The sequence below is a fragment of the Elaeis guineensis genome, chromosome 7 (assembly GCF_000442705.2).
Source record: "Elaeis guineensis isolate ETL-2024a chromosome 7, EG11, whole genome shotgun sequence".
Taxonomy (NCBI): domain Eukaryota; kingdom Viridiplantae; phylum Streptophyta; class Magnoliopsida; order Arecales; family Arecaceae; genus Elaeis; species Elaeis guineensis.
In genome coordinates, this window is record NC_025999.2 from 1,924,970 (window position 1) to 1,946,734 (window position 21,765).

The following is a 21,765-nucleotide window of genomic DNA, read 5'->3' on the forward strand; positions in this document are numbered from 1 at the left end:
CAGTACTATCTCCTGCTGCTAATGAAGTGCATGGCAAAAGATGGCTGAGTTGCTCAAAGATGTGGATGGAATTTGGCTTCAGATTGAAATATCAATATTGAGCCACTTTTCACAAAGTGAAAGAAAAAGCTTGGCACAATATCCCATTGGTGGCATCGTGCATGAGCATCAAAGCTTTGAAACTCTTGAGGTGATCTATAAAATCAGTTGAACCATTATAGGCCTCCAATTGCGGCATATTGAAATAAGCAAAGATCGGCTCCTGTATGATCTTAGTGTTAAATAGTGGGTCGATGCTGAAGCCGAGCTCACCATCTTTAGTAGGGGCCTAGTTGTGCAGAGCTTCAATTTGCTAGTTCATATCTTGAAGCTTATGGTCCACATCGACATCTCGAGCATTGTATGCTTCTGAATATTGAGGTAGAGATCAACGAGGAGATCGATTCGAGATAGAGTCTTTCTTGAACTACGGAGTAGGGGACCGTCTTCTTTCTCGGATAGGGCTTCTAGGCTGACTAAGCCGATTCTGTCTTTCATGCTTTGGGCTATGTTGAGGGGCTAAGGTGGTGTCAGTTGAAATCCTTCTCTTAGTGCCTTGTTGGTTGGCTGCATTGTTTGGACTGCACCTATTGTACGAGCAGATTAAGCTGATTAGGATCTACTCCCATAATTGGTTGGGAGGGTCGAGGCGGCGCTTCCATTTGCTCCAGCGGTGCTTGTGCATTGGCAAGAACGCCAGCTGGCCTTGAGGTGGTGGCATTGGAGTGGTGCAAGGAAGTCCCCTTATGTGGTGCCATGATGATAGGTTGTTTGCTTCTTCCCAAAACAGACTCGACCCTCCTAGCGTCAATCAATTGCAGCTAGTTTTCTGGCGGTGATCAGATCGGATGGAGAAAGAATGTGGTTTTCATTGAGTTGCGATGACTTATTAGCTAACAAATTAAGTTTCTAATCGGAGTTGGCTTCGATGGAGATATTCCGATGTTCAAATCAGAAAACTACAGAACAGAGTAAAAAATATTATAAAATAAAGATATATATAATTAAAATATTATAAAAATATCAATAAATATTTAATTTTATGTATAAATAAAGATAAGTAAAAAATATTACTTTATACCACCTATAAAATAATTTTAATTGTATAAAAATCTCAATAATCTCTTCCATATTAAAGGTTGAAGAATAAATAAATAACTATTCTTTTTTTTAAAAAATATTATTTTTAATAAAAAATAATATATAAATTAATTATATGACATTTTCTCAAACTGATGGACTCGTAATATGTATAAGATTAAAATATTGAGATGGCCATCATAAATATAAATATATAGATAATAAGTATTTTAAATATTTTTGGGGGGCAGAGTGGTCCTCTTTGTTCTCTCTTACACTCTGCCACTAAAACGGAGGGAAATGAACAAGTATTGGTGATTGTGTACTTGAAAAGTTCTCTTTGAATCTCTATTTATTGGTGAGGATGAAAGTACTATAAAAATTTGAAAAATCAAATCATTAATTTTATTTTATTAAATAAAATATATTTTTTATTTTTTATTTTATCTAAAGAGATATATTATTATCTCCTGTTTATTTGCTCGTGACAAACTGTCGCATAGATTCTATAATTTTTTTAGTTGGTATACCTACTCAAGCCATCCTGTATATCGGCTTCAGCGGAGATCGGATTTTTCCCTCTATATCATATATGAACATTTCTCGCTTATTGTGAAATAAACATTTATGTAGCCAACGCAGCATACCGGACGTACTCCGGTTCCATCCATCACACAATGCCAAGCTGGTCTAACCAGAGCAAACCACCTGGTTCACCGGCGCCCGGACGGTGTGGCTTATTCGATCCAAACGGACGGACTCGATGCCCTACTGTCGGCAAGAGGGACGGCAGATCACAGGTCCGCGTGGAAACTCGCCGTCCGGTATCCCGTCTCCGGTCGGCCGATGCGATGGTTGTTTGGTTGGATTCGGGCGTCGTGTGATCCGTCGCAGCTCGGATCGCCTTCACGACGTGGTTTTCTTTCTGGCGATCCAGGAATCGCTTCTCCTTTGAAGGGCTCCGGTACGTTGTCAGCCCTCTTCTCTTTAGGGTTTCTAGGTTGTTAAAGATCCTATTATGGAATTCTTGAGTCGGAATTCAAATCCCCGTGTCGGAATTCGATTTCCTGAGTCGTTGTTTGATGTTAACTTGGTGCTGTTTGGTCTGGTCTGGAATCTCTTAACCTTCAAAGAATTGGGTGTTTCCGGTTCGTTTTCATTGTCACAAACTCGTCCTTTGGTATCTGTTTCACTGAAATAAGGTGGATTATATGCATTCAGGAAAAGAAATCTAAGAAAGGGGAAATCTAGATGGCTAAAACGAGTGTTATAGATTAACTATAATCCTTATCCGTGCTGTTTGGTCTGCAATCTGTTAATCTTGAAAGAAGTGGGTGTTCGTGTACAGTTCGTTTTAACTGTTACAAACTCATTCTTCTGTTTGCTGCTTCACTGGGATACGGCGGATTTTATGTATCTTTTTAGGAAAAGAGTTGCAAGAAGGGTGAGGCCTTGACGGCCTAAAGGAAGAGTTTTGGACTAACCACAATCTTAGTGCTGTTTGGTCTAGAATCTCTTAATTTATTTTTCATCTTAATCGGTAGACGTTGTTTTGTTGCTGCTTCACTGGAATACTGTAGGTTGTATTTCAGGAAAACAACCAAGAGTTTTCAGCTGTCTAGAGTCTTCATATGTGCTGTTTGGCCCAGAATATTCTAAAACCTAGAAGGATCAGGTGTTGCCTTTATAGCTTGTTTAACTGTAGTAACTCGTTTTGGTTTTCCACCTTCATTGGAACTAGTGAAATATACATGCTATGCATGTGATGAACCTTCTAATATATGCTTATTTAATGAATGACAATACAAAATGCATAAAAACCCTTCTATCATAATCATATTATAATTTTATTGTAATTGAATAAATCATTAGCATTTAGAATTTATAATCTCCTGACTTCAACTTATGTAAAACTTATAAATATCCAATACATCTACAACCCCGTGGTTATCATATATTTTCTGTGTGTCAGTCTTATACTTTTAAATAAAATTCCTTTATGATTTTGAGAAAGAGAAAAAGAAAATCATTTAGGCCTGCCACCCAAATTCCCTATCCGATCAGTGCCAAAAACCTCAAAGCACACTAAATTCCACTGTCTAATTTTGTTACAATCACAAAAGTGCTGTAACAAATTACTTACTTTCACAAAATTAATCTAAAAGAACCTCAAAATAGAAAGACAAAAATAATAAATATAGATCACTCACGTCTTCATAATCTGATTTACAAACAGTCTCATGAGGCTCCCTTGTGTTCTCAGTCACCTGGGGCTAAATTTCAACAATGAGAAAAAAATTTGAAGGAAAAAAGAGCTCAAAAAAACCCCTAACAACAATGGAGAGAGGGGTTGGTGGAAGAGATTATTTCGTGCCTCTTTGTTGTGCTTGGGAGCTCTCTGGACTGTGGTGCCTTGTGATCCTTGGCCTGTTTCTTTTTCTCAGTCCTCTTGTTGCGCTTGAGCTTGGCATGGATGGTACTCCTCTTTTCCTTGTTCTTTATTATAGATGGGAGCATCCACAGAGTTTTGGTTTGAGAGATGGTATGAGTCATGACTAAAATCAGCATCAGTTATTAAATGGTTTACCTTACCTTATGGCCTGGCCTATTATTAGAATGGAAGAAATCAGATTTATATATTAGACTATAATTGTTGTTTTAGAAATTTAATTCAATTCAATGGAATAGACGACTATGGTGGAGTCTAAGATTTGTGAGGATATTAATTTTATATATTAAAGTGAAAGATGAAATAGCATTTCATATAATGGCATTATGTATCTGTTGTGGAAAAATATTTAATATCCTTAATGGGCTATCATAAAAGGGATTTGAATGTGCCGGGTAGGTTGACATTTACACAAGGATGACCCAAGATCCATTCGATTTGCTTTTAGAAGTACTATAGATATGGTAGATTGTATGTACATCTCTAAAACTGAAAAATCCAGTATTGCAGTTGTCAATTGATTCTTCTACCAGTAAAAAAAAAAAAAAAGCAAGGAAAAGAATAGGAAGGAAATAGAAAGTTGGCCATGCTATTGTATGTGTGGGATGAGTAAAGCCAAAGAAGGAATGGCCAACTCTCAAGTTTCAGAAAATCTCATCGTTGGTGATATCTCAGAATACCCTCTTTAGCATCTAGGGATAGCAAAACGTTCAGAAGGGACTGTCTCCATTCATGAAGGGTTCCCATTTAATGTGTATTTGCATGTACATAGATGCCAAGTTGGATTGATAACAGAACCGCAAGTAGCTTTGGAAAAGAGTATAGTATTTGGAAACTTGGAATTATTCCGTTGCAGTCAAGATCTAAGTTAGTGCCCAAAAGAAGGGACCTGGATTTGTTTTCCTTAGGATTGGAAGGAGGAGGGAGGCTTCCAAAATGACCTTAGAACTGGTATTGAAGAGTGTGAAGAAGCTTAGTTAATAAAGATTTCAGATCCATCAGAAAAATATGCTGTAGAAACCTGATAGTAGATACATAGGACCAACTCATTCATTGATAATTCTTTTGTGGTTATTTAATGTAAATTGTTGGATTTAGATCAGACTGGTTTTGGAGGTTTGATCCTAACATTTCTAGCTTGTTTTGGAGGTTTCTGATTGCCCTAGAGAATTTCTGCTACAAACAGCAAGCTGCAAACTCCCTTTTTTTTTGGTTGTGTGGGCGCTGCATCATCGTGGGGGTTGCAGGGAGTTTGTGGTTTCAGCTTCGCACAGCTGCAAAGCCTCAAACACCTCCAAGTCCAACACTGACAAAATTCTTGGTCAAGGACAGGATATGTTTCTCTTTTTTAAAAAATAGGTTTACATTTTTGGATTTATAGTAAACCATAAACTTGTTAAGTGGCTTGACCTGAAACTTTGAGACTGGCAAGAGGCTCTAAAGATTTTTTACTGGATGATAAGATGTAAACTTTTCTTTTCTTTTCTTCTTGTTTTTTTTTTTTAAAAGAAAAACTTTTTGAGTGATGATAATGGTTGACATTAGATGGTTCCTGTTTCTGCAGAGCTGCAAAGTCTTGAACCCCTTCTGTCCTGCCCAAGAATTAAGCATAAAACTGAAACCGCTAGAGCTGTTTTTGGGCAGATGGTTGTTTGTGAGCTAATTTTTTCATCAAAAGGTCTGGTCAAACTTCATTAATCTTTAAAATGGCAAAGCAGTGGATGTCTTCCAAGTAATTCTTTTTATAGCCATTATCATGAAACTGCCCTTGTATGAAAGAAAAAAAGAGTGAAAAAGTGCAGTTTCAACTATTGCTATAAAGTCTGAGTTTAGAATCATTATGCAATAGTTTGTAAAGATACTTTTCAAGAGTGCCAGAAGAGTGTTTGCTAGAATGGCAGATACCCTGGCTTTTGGTTCAACAAAGTTAACTAACAAAATCGGTGAAGGGTTTCTGATTCCTGCTGGTAACATGTTGTGAAAAAGCACTGGATTTTCTTTTCATTGGTTCTTCATGGCCTCACAAAAGCGCAGGATGACAAAGAGTAGAAGGGTGCAAGATCGCAGCAAGAAGAAGAGGGTGCATGATCTTGAGATAGCCACAGAGCGGTGGAAGGTCACTTCAAAAGTATTAGCTGTGATGGAGGCATTGAAGAGAGAACCTGAACAAGTGATACAACTTAAAAGATTGGAGCAGTATTGGCAGCAGATTAATCTGAGTAAGCCACATAAGGTCGCACATTTTATCTGCAACTCTCCAAAGCTATTGGAGCTGTACAGGGACAAGAAGGGAGTGATATGGTGTGGGCTAACTAGGGAAGCGGAGGATCTTGTGGAAGAAGAGGCTAGGCTATTAGAAGAGCATTCAGAGAAAGCAGTTGAGCTTGTTACAAGGTTATTGATGATGTCAGTGGATAAGAGGCTTCCAGTTGATAAAATTGCACATTTTAGATGAGATTTTGGCCTTCCTTATGATTTTAGAAATAGATGGATCCATATGTTTCCAGATCACTTCAAGGTTGTAAGAATTGAGGATGCTGAGTATTTGCAGCTTGTTTCTTGGAGTCCCGCTTGGGCTGTTACAGAGCTAGAGAAAAAAGCTATGGCAACAGGAAGAATATCTGATATTCCTCCTGAACCTGGTGTTATTTTCCTTCCTTTTCCAATGAAATTTCCTCTGAATTACAAGAAGCTCTTTAGATATGGTGGTAAAATCGAGCATTTCCAGAAATGGTCATACTTGTCTTCATATGCTGATGCTAAAGGGCTCTCACCTGGCTCGCAAGAGTTTGATAAGAGGGCTGTGGCAATCATGCATGAGATATTGAGCTTTACCATTGAAAAGCGGCTTGTTACGGACCACCTCACGCACTTTCGACGTGAATTTGTAATGCCTCAGAAGCTAATGAGGCTTCTTTTGAAGCACTTTGGCATATTTTATGTATCCGAAAGGGGGAAGCGTCTCAGTGTGTTTCTGACAGAAGCATATGAAGGTTCTGAGTTGATTGACAAATGCCCCTTGGTCCTCTGGAAGGAGAAGATCCTGGGGCTTACTGGTTATAGGGGAAGGAGAACGAGAATTGAGAGTTTTAATGAGTTCTCTGATGTTGAGGGTGCTTTATTTGATGGTGATTTTGATAAGCAAAATACATTTATGAATGGCGGGGATGATGAGATTGATGGTACCATAGACGATTCTTCCCTTGCAGATGATTCTGAGATGAAGTTAGGAGAGCTATATGATTCTTATAAAGATTGATCCAGTTGAGGTTCATAGTCTTATGCTAAAAAGAACTCTTACTGTATTTCTTGATTAAGACTAGAATATTTTGTTTGTTTGCAATAATACATCCATATTTATGATGGTGTCGTCTTGATATTTTGCTGCACAATTTTGAAATCTTGCAAGTTGTCATTCCTTTCTTCCATCTCATCCATGCTTTACATGTTATCTCCAATCAGTCTTCTCCAAGGTGCTGTCATTATTCTGCATTCTTAATTTGAAATTTTGTGTTTATAAATTTAAATGGTTTTACCATCTTTTGCTTAAAAAATAGAAAAAGAAAAGAAAGAAACTTTATTAAATTTATGAACCACCCTACCAAAAAAAAAAAAAAAATGCTGTTATCCTTTACATTTGCAGAGTTTCGTAATAGGTTTAATGGTCAAAAGGTTTGAAATATTGGGAGAGCAATGTTAACAAATAAAGGTTTTCTCTGCAATGTTATTGACTAAAAGGAGATCATTGGTCTAGAGAAGAACATTCATGACCAGAAAGTTCTGACTTAACCTCAATAATAAATATCAGGCAGCCTTCAGGGACCTTGGTACCATCAGCTTGACAAGTAATCCTACTAAATAACCTCAGTGAACATCAGAATTCAAATAGGCAAACATAAAGAGCTTTAATTTCCAATTTGTTGGTATTAATGGTATCAATCCCCAATAATTTTGAAGTGACTCCTATAGAATCCACTACCATTGCCATCTGATCCATGGTCACCAACTACGTTCATTTTTCATATTAGTGGAGGTTCCACTTGAGGATATGCTTACTTTTTCTAGGGTTGGCATACATTTCTGTCCTTGCACTGCTCAAATCTGACTTACTGAAATTACTTTTTTGTTTCAATGAACCCAAAAGTTCAAGTTGTTCGGTATACTAACCATAAGCAAGCCAATGGAAATGTTGTTTTTGTTTGGGTCCTCTGGTTCCACTTATCTATGAAGTCCCTAGAAAGATACACAGATAATGTCTACCAGAAACATTAGCTATGCTGAAGCTTTTCTGACCTATATTAGTGAAGTGTCAAGCTTGACAATACTCATGAGAATACCAAGGGCCTTGGCAAAGTGCCGGTTCTTGCTAGCCATTGAGCAAAAGAAAAGGATGGCTTGGTGGTGAGGTGGGATTGATGTTTGAAAAGCACCAATGTACATATTACCATTTGAGAGCTTTAGATACTTTTTATTTTGTACTGAAATATGTCACAAAGGGTTAATATGTTAAGCTATCAGCATCCAATACTTAAGGAGCAATCCTTTTCCAAGAAAGACATTTGAATATGCATCACCAAATTTAGGAGCAGATGACTCCTAAAGTGAAACAATTCACTATTTTGACTCTGCTTTGATTTATTTGGCTTTTTTTTTTTTTTTTGGGTAAACTGAGCTTGTAGCTTGTGCTGCAGGCTGAGCAATGGATGGATGCTGGCTGAGCTATATATCTGGCCTCAAACAAGAACCACCATGCAGCTTATATTGGATAGGACACTCATATGGCATGTCAAAATTATCATAATTAGAGAATAAGGAGGTAAGAACAACTTCTCCCTCATCTTTAATGTGTTTTTATGTTCCTTAGAATTCAATGACTGTTCAGTCTCCTGTATAATAGATTTGATATACAAGTTCTTCAGTATGTTTGGTAATACCAAATCAAAATCAGATCAGACTTTAAAGGGAGATTTCTAAATAGAAGCATTTTTTTTTTTTTTTTAATGTTGAAAAGCTGTTAAGATGCATTGCTACACCAATGAAATCTAATATTGCTATGTGCACCTGATGGGTATTATGCAAGGTCGTATATGTGTGTCTATGCTATGAATTGATTTAAATACATGCGGTAATGCACATATACATGTATATATGTAGCTGCATACCTGTGTTAGTAAATATTTTCCCAATAATTGAAGACTGGCCATCCAAATGAATAGCACAGAACTAATATATATTTGAACCACTGTTAGATGCATCCTCCAATATAAAATCAATAGATGGACAATTTTAATTGTGCACAAGAATGAGGTATGAAGTTTTTTCAACCTAGATGTTACAAAGTGGAAATCAGTAACTTTCGGTGAAAAGCTGCTATCAATTTTAAGTTTCATTATCTCTAGTTTTCTCTAAGAAAATGTCATGATCAGACTCCCTTAATCCTGTCCTTGTGTCCATTCTTCTTCTTGGTTTCTGTTCTTGAGTAACTACTCTGCTGTATAATGTCTGTTTTCACAAAACTATATTCTCTTTTTACCACTATTAGAGGAGCCTTGGTACAGCAAATACAAAAGGTGAGCTTGCTAAAGCTTTCAAAAGACGTGCCTCCCCTTATTTAAACTCAAGTTGGGGACTTGCTAAGGAATATACTCCCAAAAGTCAGGCTATACTATCTGTTTCTCTGCTTAAACTGTGTCCATTATCCTCATCCAAATTGTCATAAACTAAGGAGGCTCCATCTAGTTTTTCCCATCTCCACTTTGTAGTAGTTCAAGATTGATTTCTTATAAATGCTATCTGTTTATTTAGGAGGAACAGAATCCCTAGCAGTGTATGAACATGCAACTCTATACAACACTGTGTATGGTCTTTCTCTAACTTGTCATATTCCTCCTATATGTTCTGCTTGTATATTACTTTAGATTTGTGTGCCAGCATTCTGTCACCTTAATTTTTAAAAATCTACAGTAAAAGTGGGAGCTTACTGCCTATAATTTTGTTAATCACAGAATCGGAAGTAGAAAGTTTGGGGACATCGATGCCCCGCTTCAGAACAAAGGCACAGTCTTCCCAGTTCAAAGGGTAGGAAAAGAGGGAAGGTACCAAAATGGAGTCAAACCAAAACCAAATAAGAAATAAATCTGCTTTAAAGGACAGACAAAAATGGAAGCTTTCACACTAATATCAACAATGCATACCACTACATTTCTTGTGATCAAGACCGGAGACTGGATTCCCAACCATGAGAAAGGCATCAAACAGCAATTTGCATGCCCTTATTACTAGTTCCTCTATTGATCATACTCTCTTCCATGAGCCTCAATAGGTAGGATACCTTGGGCTTCCTCCGAAGGATCATGACTCTATGAAAATTCCTTTTTATTTCTACTCCAGCAATAGGAGGCACGAGCAGTTCTAGTCATGCTTCAAATCTTGGGCAGGTTATTGAAAAGGGTTTTAATCAATTTGTTATTCCATTATTGACTTGTGTTCTTTTTGGTGTTGAATATCTTTCTTTTCTTTTCTTTGCATGTGTTTAAACTTGATCCTGGGAACATGATACATATTCAGCTTTTTCAAGTTATTAGGTTCAATTCATCTTGTCCTCTCCAATGCTAGCACTTCTCTGTATTGTTTTTACAGAAGGTAATCATGTACCACATTAAGAAGAAACTAAATGTGTGATTTTTTTTTTTTCCTTAGAGAGATGTGCTTTACAAAATCTTTCTATAAAAATGGAAAAGAAATTTACCACTTCTTGTGCATGGGTTTGCTGACATTTATCGTTTCTATATTAAATAAATATATTTTTTTTTTCAATCTTGCTGTGCAATAAACAACTGCACATGATCTGATTTTATGAGGCCACATGCGATTCATTGCAACTTTTCTGTCAGATGCGTATGAATATAGCCAATGGAAAACTTTTCATCATCTCACAGACACAGCATTTGTTTGGCAAGACAAATTTATTGTTTATTTAATGCTTTCCTTCTTATTCTTTTCCTTGCTTTTTTTTTTACTGGTAGAAGACTCAATTGACAACTTTTCGACTGTCTTGGTCGATCATCCGGGAGGAGATAGTGGAGGCGGTGCATGTGGCCTTCGAGTCCAAAGGTGTTTCGGGGCATGGAAGCGGATCCTTATTACCCTCATTCTGAAGCGGCCGGATGCTTCGATTCTTGAGCACTTCAGACCCATCAGCCTTGCACAACCCTCTACAAGGTGTGTGTGAGGGTTCTGGTTGAGCGGCTGAAGCCGCTGATGCCCCGTTTGATTAGCCCGGAGCATGGTGCTTTTGTTGGAGGTTATCTATCACCGACAACGTTTTGCTTGCCAGGAGTTCATGCACAACCTCCAGAGAGCTGCATATCACTGCAGTCTCATGGTTATTAAGCTGGATTGGAGCGGCGTATGATCGAATGAGTTGAGCTTTCCTCCGACGGATGCTTCAGGAGCTGGGTTTCGAGGAGGGATGGATTGCTTGGATCATAGACTGCATCGAGCACTCGAACTTCACCATCCTCGTCAATGGCACCTCGACGAGCTTTTCTTTCTTCTATGGGCCTTTGTCAAGATTGTCTCTCTTTTCCTACCCATTCATTTTATGCGCTGATGCTTTATTCAGGGCATTGAGAGCAGCGGTTCAGGGATAGGCCCTAGAGCCATATTGGCTGCCTTAGGTGTCCAGCCTCTCTCGCACCTCTTTGTAGACGTTGCCTCCTCATCGAGCGTGCCTCTATCCAAAATGCGGAGCATTTTGCCTCTATTGTCAGGGCCACTGCCGACGTCAGGGCAGTTGGTCATTATGCAGAAGTCTACAATCATTTTTAGTTGAGGACGAAAGCCCAGGTCAGATTGGTGATCAAAGAGATCCTAAGATTAGGAGCAGTCAGGGATGCTGACCTATCTTGGGGTTCCGATCACAGATCGTTGTTTCGGCGGACTGAGTGTATACCTTGGAGTAGTGATTCAGAACATCTTCAGGGCTGGCAGGCTAGCCCCTCTCTTTCATGGGCAAGACCCCTCTGGTGAGATCATATTGAGCTCTGTTCCGGTTTACCTCCTGGCTCATACATTGTCCCCGTTGCTTGTATCAGAGGGATGGAAACTGCGGGGATCTGGCCGCGATCGTCATCGGATCCATCTACTCTCCTGGGAGGTGGTGTTCAGCCTATACGGGACGGTGGATTGGGAATCTATTTTTATTGATCAGGAGGGAGGCTTTGATTGTTAGGCATACAGTCAGATTTCTGATCCAGTCGGACTGCTTATGGAGCAAGGTATGAGAGCTCGCTATGGTAGGTGAAGTTATGGGACTTCCATCCAGGCTGCTTAGGGCTGCTTTTCATCTGGAGAAAGATTTATGCTCCGGGGCCGATGTGATAACCAGATCAGGTGTTTGATCGATAATGGTGTTCGATGAGGTGATCCAGGATGCTTAAATTTCGAGCATTCTTTATCTCGCTGGTGATCCTTGTCAGTAATGAGGTGGAGGATCACATGAGGATGTTGACCTCATCACTGTTGATGCCTCCAGCTGAGAGTACAGGAGATCATCCGGCTCTTTGGAGCGGATCCTTGCCATCCTGATTTGGTGCACCTCACTTAGGTTGCGAGGGTCTGGAAACGTTCCTGCTGCTTGAGGGATCTCTTCCATTTGTACAGACCGATGCCTTCTAGATGGATTAAGGCGGCCTAAATTTGGAGAGTTGCAGCTCATTTTAGGGTGCAGATTTTTCTTTGAAAACTGGCCTGGAGCCATCTTCCTACTCGGCACTTCTCAGGGATAGGGGCATGGAGGTTCGACCTTGTGTCCGATTTGTGACGTGGAGGACGAGTCTGCAGAGCATGCAGTCTTGCGATGCCCTAGGACGAGGATCATTTGGAGACAGACGGACGATTATCCATGAAGATGAGCACTGATCCATGGTTGGGGTCTTTCCTTGGCTTGATCCATCAGAGTGTGACTGACAGGACGACTATGGGTGGTGGGGGATGGCTTATATTGCTTATAATTTGACTGTCAAGGAACAACCTTGTCTTCGACGATGAGATGATTTCTGCATCGGATATTGGAGAGAGCGGTCTGTTTAGCCCAGGAATACTGTCAATTGACACAGTCAGTGCGTCCTTAGACATTCCCGATCTCTGAAGCTCCTGGCTGCCCGACAGCGATCTGTAGGGTGCTATCATTTCTTAGGAGCCCCACCATCGGAATTTGTCAAGTTAACTTTGATGGCAGTGCTAGAGATGGGAGGGCGGAGCGGGCTTTGTTATCTGTGCCCAAATGGGAGACTTTTGGTTGCTCGTGGATCTCACCTTTTTGAGCCTTCGGTTCCGCGGTGGAGCTTCACGCCGCTTGGACAATGTCACCTTTGCCAGCAGCAGTTTCACACAGAAATGATTTTTTTGAGGGTGACTCTGCTACTGTTATTTCATGGATTCAGGGAGATGCCAGGCAGCTCGAGGATCATCCGCTTATTTGGGATGTTTAGACCTCTCTTCATCAAGCTGTTGCAATGTGGTCCGGCATGTCTATCGAGAGACGAATATTGCAGCAGATTGGGTAGCGATTTTTGTTCTGAGCACTCCGACGATTGCCTGTGGAGACAGAATGATGACTGCCTGCTGGTCTTGTGGGATTTTGTGTATATTGACTTTTTGGGCTGCTCTCACACCAGATTGATGTGACCGTCCGTTTGTACTAAAAAAAAATTTGAGCTATGTGATCTACAAACTTGTAGTTTGACATGATCAGATTGACAGAAATGACTTCCGTATGCACTGGAAATAAATAGAGAATGTGTTTTCATATGCTATTGGTGGAGAATCTTCTTTATGCCACTTTTGTTCGAGTTTGGGAAGAGCTGGGCTGTCAATCTAGATCTGAGTAGATGAGATACTTGTCATGGACCCATTCATGAACAGTAGATTTAGACTAAGTAAGGAAATGCCTTATCATGGATCAATCCAGCAAGGTTTGTTATATTCATATAAATCATTATTTTTCTTACATATCAATATAGAATATGGTATCATGAGTTCAAAACACGAAAACAGCCTATCTGCATGCAAGGGTAAGATTGTTTATCTAACCCTCTTCAGATCTGCAGCGGCAGAGCCTCATGCATTGTCGTGCCCTTTTTTTCATGAATACTAGAAGATAGAACTGATTTAAAACTAAACTGCTTGATAGCTCTGAACTCTTGCCTCACCATAATCTACTGGGGAAAGTCATCCATTTTTCACTGGTGGATATCAATATGTGGGTTGTTGACAGCTATATATTTTAAGTTTTTAATTTTGAATCCTCGTGTGGTTAATGATAGTACCATCGAAGTTACTTCTCTTTAATTGTGGTTTCTTAACATGGTTTAGGTAACACAAGGCTATCTTTATGTCAGTTAAGGCACACATGCAAGTCATGTGATCACCTGCCTATACCCCCCCCTCCCCAAAAAAAAAAAAGGCACACATGCAAGTCTTCAGGTCTGAGGAAAAAGTACATGCAACTCTTAATGTCTTAGGGGAAAAAGCACTCTAATAAGAGATTTTTAAACCAGATCCTTGAATTGTGACAGAGCATTGAAATTGGCACATTTGTTTCTACATTCATCTTTTATTTTGTTTAATATTTAGATATTACAGAAGAAAAATAAGACCTGACCTATGATATGATATAAAAGGATTTTTGCATATATACCCCTCTAGAAATGTAGCTTCTTGCATTTTGTTTCCTTTCTAAAATCACTAATTGCATATATAGCCCTTAAACAGCCTGCTTTTTCAATATTGCCCTTATGTTAGATTTTTGACTATCAATTTTAGTAAATAACATTTTAAAGTACAAAATAGCACTATTATTCTTTTACATCAATACCTTTGAAAAATTAATGGAAGAATATAGCTCTTTACGGTATCAATTGGAGGTTCACATATTTTAGGGGTATTAATGCAAAAAGGGTAAAAATGTCAGTTTCACTTGAGATTGTTATTTATTAACATTGTCAGCTGAAGATCTAAGGGGAGGGGGCAACGTTGCAAAAACAAGTCATTTTAGGGGTATATATGCAAAGGGTGATTGTTGAAGGGTAAATATGCAACAAACAATACATATAAAAAGAAAACTTGAAATTATATGACATTGAATCATTTCCATGTCATGCTTTTTCTTATCTATGTTCTAGAAGGCATTAAACTAAGAATATTGTAGTATCCAAACTAGACAGTTCAGGGCATATCAAACTAGACCAAATGGTTAGCGAGATTTGGCTGGTCGATTCGATTCCCAAACCAAACCTTGTTTTTAATATAAACCCTTCCAATCCTCTCCCTCTATTGATCTCTTGATCCCTCTCTCTCTCTCTCTCTCTCGATTCTACTCTCACGATCTTCCTTTTCCCTCACCACTCTCCAATACACCATGATGGTGATGACTCTTCGATGATAATGGCTCCATGATGACAATGGTAGCTAGTAGGGTTAGGGCTCTGTGATGATGAGGTACGCCTCTCTAACCCTCTGGCCCTCCCCCTGCTCTTTCTCTCCCTCCTTACCTCTGCTTCTCCTTCTGATCTCCCTCTCCCTTGTCCAATTCTGGTAAACCTCGGTTCAGTATATTACTACATATACTGTACTAAACCAATTGCTGGCTAGTATGTCCCCCATACCAATTTGGCAAACTTTATTAAACATTCAATAACATGAAATAGTAAAAAGACAGTGCTCCTATTCTTCTTTCTTGTTGCTGCTGTTGCAAAATGTCTTAAAAATAGATTAATGCAAAGATGTCTTTCAATATGTGCTATAAATCATGCCCAAGAGGAATAGAAAAATTTTTTGGGACACAATTTCATATTGACTTCTAATTTGCTAACTTGTCCAACATTGAAGGTTCATATATTCAATTGTTCTCTCCTTTCTATATCTATGGGATGTTTGAAGGCGTGACAATAATGTGAAAATTTTGTTTATTTTTGCTATGAATCCCTAGTGGTGTACACAATTCCTCTCACTAGTTAGAGACATTTTTTTTCCTTCAAGCAGATTAATTCATCTCTTGCAGTCGATCATGAGACAAGGCTCATGAGCTTGCTTCACAATCTGGTTCGCTGTTATCAACAATTTGGAAGAAAATGAACGCACGTTTTCGCTGCTAAAGCGTCTTTGCACAAGAAGGAGATGTAAGCATTGTCATAACTCTCTTTTAATCTCACTCAGTTTGTGCTAGACAGTTGGTCTTCATATATATTATGATTTAAAAGAAAATGCTTAAGATATGGCTACATATTTAAATCAAATATCACAATTTCTCAAAACAAGATAACCCTTAGAAAGCAAATTTGCAATCTTTTAATCTATATTTTCAGCTTATGGACCACATGTAGATTTATGACAATGGGATTTATAGAGCAAGTTAGAGTAATATACCCCTTTTTAAATTGGAACAAGGAAGAGGATGTTGGCATTCAACACACGTGCATACACATCCACATAAGCTTTTGTGCCGTATCCTAAAGCTGATAATTTATAGAATCAAGGTTTTTACTCTTATAGTGCACCATGTACCAGTAGTTTACCAGTGTGTGTCAGGTCGGTACGGTAACATGCCTGTAACAACACATGGTACATTGCTTGAGCAAGACAGCAGCTGTACCATATGTCTGTACAGTACCATATCGAGGCCCCCATGATCTAGTGTACCTTTGGATCGTTATGATATAGGTGGTATTGGGACTCTTGGGTGGTAGTTATTTTAGTATCTTACCACATGTGATTAGTATTTATTTAGTCTATAGCAAGGATTCAAGTGCTGACTATGCCATGCTGTATTAAGATGTTGGCAAACACATACACGCATGCTGCGATAACCGTGAATCATAGAGTGTCAACCCAGGCCCCATTTCGATCCATGTTGGTTTGGCATGAGTTAATATGGCTCACGACCACTCAGTATTGAGCCTTTTTTTCCAGAAGTTTTTACTTGTTTTGGGACGGCAATGCCATACCAGCCAGCCCCATTGGCACGGCATTTGAGTCTTTGCTTTGAAGTCAATAAAATAAGTTCATTAACAAAGTAAAGGCATTGCAATGCCAGCTGCACGAGCTATGTGCAGGCTTATTTTCTTCTAGAAGTCAGATGGTGAAGAGGCATGACAACATCTACAGAATTGGAAGTTTGGAACCCATTCATTATTGCGTTGTAAAGCATTTATAATATGGATATAGTACCATTGAGCTATAATATCTGAACGAAGAAGTTAAAAATTAGGACACCATTTGGTCTTTATTTTTTTTTGCTTGTGCTCAGGTTAGCAAGACGAATATGGTTGCCACATAAAAGATCGTTTCACTTTGCTGCCTCTTTTTCTGTAGCTTGCATAAAACTGTCTTCATAAGACATAAAGCCTTTTTTCCCTTGTATTTTTATTTTGCAGTCTTTTCTTCCATATCCATACTCAAGACCATACAAAGTATTGCGGAGGGTATTTGAGAAGCTATTCACAGACTTCCGTGACTGCTTCAACCACTCAGGCTACTGTGATATATTGGCATGTGCAAAATCCAGGTTCCAGCCAATACCATCTTCTTGGGTGGGCTATTAGCTTCTAAAATTGTTGTTGCTGCAACCTTGTAATTTGACCTGTAATTATCTTACAGACCATGCAAGTGCCAACCAGCTGCCGTCCAAACTTCTAAATTTTCATGTACAGCAGATATCTTAAATGAAAGTATAATGTGGTTGGAGTGCCTATGGATACAATTATGTTATGTCGTGCTTCATATTATTATTTTATACGGTGCCTTACAGTGCTTCCTGCAGAAATACATTTGATTATTATTACTATTATAGAGCTGCAGTTAATTTTATATACTTCCAGAGAATATCAAAGCCCCTATGTTTCCAGTTTTGTTGATGGCATGAGCCTGAATTGGCTGGTATCAGATTCAATGTAACCACAAGCGGAATTCACATATCTTCTGTTACCATATATTTTGCACATGCAACTATGCAAGAAGACCAAGGTAAACAAACATTCACACTGTATGTTGAATACATACAGTGAATACACAACCCCATTTATCGAATACATAGAACACAATTTTAACAGTGTTGTATCATTTTTTAGCCTTAAATGTCAAAATATACTTCTTAGATCTTCATCATGAACTCTGGAAAAATTGATGAGTTCATTGGGAATGTTGTTATTCCTTGGTTCTTTTTCTCTAGTGTGCTTTTAGGAGATTTTTATTTTTTAGGAGAATCTGCAGATGCCAAACCCCCTCCACAAGGGGTATTGCAGTGTTTGCTCAGGACATTTGAGATGATGGATCTCATTGTTAATCTAGAAATGGAGCTGGAGTGGAGAGGTGATAGCTGTCCTCTAGTATCCATTCATTTGTGTGACGGCTCCATTTCTGTGATGCCTCATGTCATTGATACTGATCATCCTGTAAGGCGAGCTTGAGATGCCAATGATATATATTTGGGAAATTGTTCTTAGTCTCTGCAAGGCTCCTTGTGTTGCTGCTTCTTCCTGTTAGAATGCTCAAAAAATTTCAGAAGGCCGAATATGAGGACTCTGTCTCCAAAGCCAGGAGTTTCTTCTAGCCACCTGCAAACATGAAGGTATAAGCAAATTGAAAGAACCAATCAACTGATCAAACTATCCATGGTATGGTAAAAATCTAAAACAAAGCATTAGATGGCAATACTCGTAACTAACGAAGTACCTCCTTGTTAGCAAATTTGTCACAGCTCTGAAATCATTTGACCATTCCCAGAATGATTCCTTACAATAGGTCAGTATTCGGGCTGTATCCTTCCATCTTCATCTCCTCAACCAGTATTTCAATCATTTGATAAATCTCCAAAGCCTTGAAGTGCAGTCCATCACCAGCATGGAATTCATGGACTTGGCCATCAACCTCAATCCAACTACAACCGGGGGTTTTGCTGATGCCCCTCTCCCTCATCAGCCCTCTCATCCTTGCAGAATCATCCCACCTCTTCAAACCTGCATAAATTTTAGAAGAAATCACATAATTCCCAGAGTTCGAAGGATCTAACTCCAAAATCTTGTTTATAACCCTCTCTCCAACTTCCACATTCCTACAATTCCTACAAGCAGCAAGCAGAGCTCCTAGTACAACTGCATCAGGTTTCTCTGGCATCTTCTCAATGAACTCCCATGCTTCTTCCAAGAGTCCAGCACGTGCTAAAAGGTCCACCATGCAAGAATAATGCTCAATCTTTGGAACTAGTCCAAACACGGATCCCATGGAATTAAACCACCGACGACCTTCATCAACAAGCCCCCCATGCGCACATGCAGAGAGAACCCCAACAAAAGTGACATCATTTGGTTGAATTGCTCCTTCCTCATTCCTCATACGTTCAAAGAGTGAAATGGCTTCTCGGCCTTGTCCATGGAAGGCAAGGGCAGAGATCATGGCATTCCATGAGACTATGTTTTTCTGCGGCATCATATCGAAGACATGGACCGCTCGTTCCAGATCTCCACACTTAGCGTACATGTCGATCAACGCCGTGCCAACATATACATTGTGGTGAAGCCTCTTTGCAAAGCATATGCATCCAGCCACGAGCCCAGCTCAAGGCCTCCAACCGATGGACATGCTGAGAGTACCCCAATCATCGTGATCTTATCTGGCTCGATGCTTGCCTCTCTCATGGCATGGAATAATGCAATGGCTTCATGGGACAACCCATTCTGTGCATACCTGTTTAGTTCCAGTAAACCATATAATCAGCTCAAGGAAATAATCCTGGACGATTCATGAATAATAAAAATCGGTGCACAAGAAATTAGACAGCTACAGTATAACTGATACTATGCAAAGATAATTCAGGAAGCTAAGTTCTAGTGTGCTTGAGCTAATTAATTTGATGAATTGCAGAAAAGATATCTAATAAACAAGGATAGAAAACTAGAGAAGGAGGTGAAAGTTTAGAATGATGATATATACTTGCCCTGTGATCATTGCATTCCACACAACCAAATCCTTCTTCACCATCCCATCAAAAATCTCCTTGCAGACTCGAGATCCCCACACTTGCCATACATATCAATCAATGCAGACCCCACAAAGGAGTTCAACACTAATTTATTCCCTTCTACCATCCCCTCCAACCACGCTCCAAGCCTAACGTCCCCGAGGTCTCCGCATGCTGCTAGGACGCTCACCAGAGTCACCTCATCCGGTTCGAACCCCTCCGCCCTCATCATCCGGAATAACCCGACCGCCTCCCTTGCAAATCCCATCCTCGCGTACCCCGAAATCATCGAATTCCAAGAAATCATATCCCTGTTGGAGATTTCATTGAACACCTTGCGTGCGGAGCCCACCTCGCCACATCTCGAATACATAGTGATCAGAGAATGCTGGACATGGTCATTGGAGTGGAGCCCGGTCTTGAATATGGAGACGTGGGCATTTTGCCCGTGATACAAGGATTGGAGGTTGGCGGAGGCGAGGAGGACGAAGGGGTAGGTGTAGTGGTTAGGCTTGGCGCCGGATTCGATCATGCGGATGTAGTAATGGAGGGCGAGAGAGGGATTGTTCCAACAAGTGGCGAGGCCGCGGATCATGAGGTTGAAGGAGAAGTCGTTGGGGTGGGGGATTTGGGAGAAGAGGAGGGTGGAGTAGGGGAGGTCTTTGAGGTCGACGACGAGCTTGGAGAGGAGGTGGTTGGGCTTGTGGATGGAGGAGATGAGCATGTGGGAGTGGATCTGCTTAAAGGAATTCAGGGAATTGCATTGTTTCAAGAGGGTCAGGATGCGGTGGTGGTGAGGTTGGGGGTCTTGAGCTCTTGGGGAGGGTGGGGTGGAAGGATTGGAGGGAGGGGCAGGAGGGGAGGAGGTTTGCCTTTCGGGAGTTTGGGTTTTAGCATCGTTTTGATTCATTCCAGGATTGGCGGGAGGGAGTAATTTGGCGTGAGCTGGCCTGATCATGGCCGGTCCGATCCCAGTCCAATTAAAAGTGAATAGAAATTAGGCCCCAGGCTGGGCCTCAGCAGATGCAAATAAACGAAGAAATTATACCCTATACTAGGTGCACCACGTGGCCATATACCTCACCAATGATCTGATCCTCACTTTGATATTTAGCTCATGCAAAATCATCTTGTGCACTATGTTGCTGTGCACGTCATTAATCACAACAACTCGTTCATACAAAACCCATGTATATTGATGCATTGCCATAGAAACGAGCAGTCATGATCGGTGACGCCCACAATCACATGTTGCACATAGGAAATAATTTCTCCTGGCTTTCAAAGAGATGAGCTAATTGATATGGGATATAGAACTGAAACAAGAGTAGGGCAAGCAAGGCTTAGGATCCATCACTTTTCTAGTCTAGCTTCCGCTTACACTGATACTTCCACTCCCATATGGGCAAGAGTTCTTTCTTTTTTTGCCAAAGACTCAATCTTTTTTTTTTTGGGATACGAAGACTTAAGCATTCAGACTGAGATGAATAGGCCATCCTACAGAGAGCTACCGAAAGATATGCAGTTAGCCAATGCGAGCCATTAATATGCAGGGAATAGGGTTATGTTGCGGCCAATCGCCTCGTCGTCCGATCATCGGGGATCGTGCGCCTGCAAAAACGAGAAGTCCACACTGACCGGAGGCGACTCCGGCGGAGACCCTCCGACGGTCAAGTCAGAGAGGTGACTGGACAACAGTGAAATGAGGACAGAGAGCTCAATCGAGAGAGAGAGAAAGAGGGGGAGCAAGTCTGTGGTTTCCAAAGGGTGTCCCTGCACTGTTGCCTTCCTTGATATTTATAGTGGAGCATGGTATGGCGCCGTCATTAATGGCGCGGACAATTGAGGAATTGTCAACTCACTGTAGACTATCAGAGTCGCCGTGAAAGTGTCACATCGCCGTGGGGCTGCCAAATCGCTAGGGTTGACAATACCCTAGGCGGGATAATGCCCTTAGGTGGCAGTGCCGCATGTCGCTGTCAGGGCTGACAGGCTCTGGCGGCTATACGGCGATCGAAGGAGTCGACCGACCCTAGGTCGGTGGCCAGCTGTGTGGCGCCGGGTGGAGATTCGGGCCCCTCCGATGGTCAGCCGGGCATGTTGCGAGAGTCGGCCATCAGACTTCCTGGTAGGTCGGCCAGTCGGTCAGTCGGTCGGTCGGTCGGCCAGTCGGTTCAGT

The 21,765-nt window shown here is 40.4% G+C and overlaps 1 protein-coding gene and 1 pseudogene across 1 annotated transcript; one reads left to right on the forward strand and one right to left on the reverse strand.

Moving 5' to 3' along the window:
• The first annotated feature begins 1,752 nt into the window (after positions 1 to 1,752).
• LOC105049299 (protein WHAT'S THIS FACTOR 1, chloroplastic-like) lies at positions 1,753 to 17,319 on the forward strand (annotated as a pseudogene).
• A 138-nt stretch (positions 17,320 to 17,457) lies between these two features.
• On the reverse strand, positions 17,458 to 20,508 carry LOC105049298 (pentatricopeptide repeat-containing protein At2g34400). Its single transcript, XM_029265788.2, is given in 5 exon segments — positions 17,458 to 18,183; positions 18,366 to 19,149; positions 19,152 to 19,312; positions 19,563 to 19,617; positions 19,620 to 20,508. Coding segments are annotated over 5 exon segments (1,992 nt in total). The 5' UTR covers positions 20,497 to 20,508; the 3' UTR covers positions 17,458 to 18,068.
• Between the last annotated feature and the right edge of the window lie 1,257 nt (positions 20,509 to 21,765).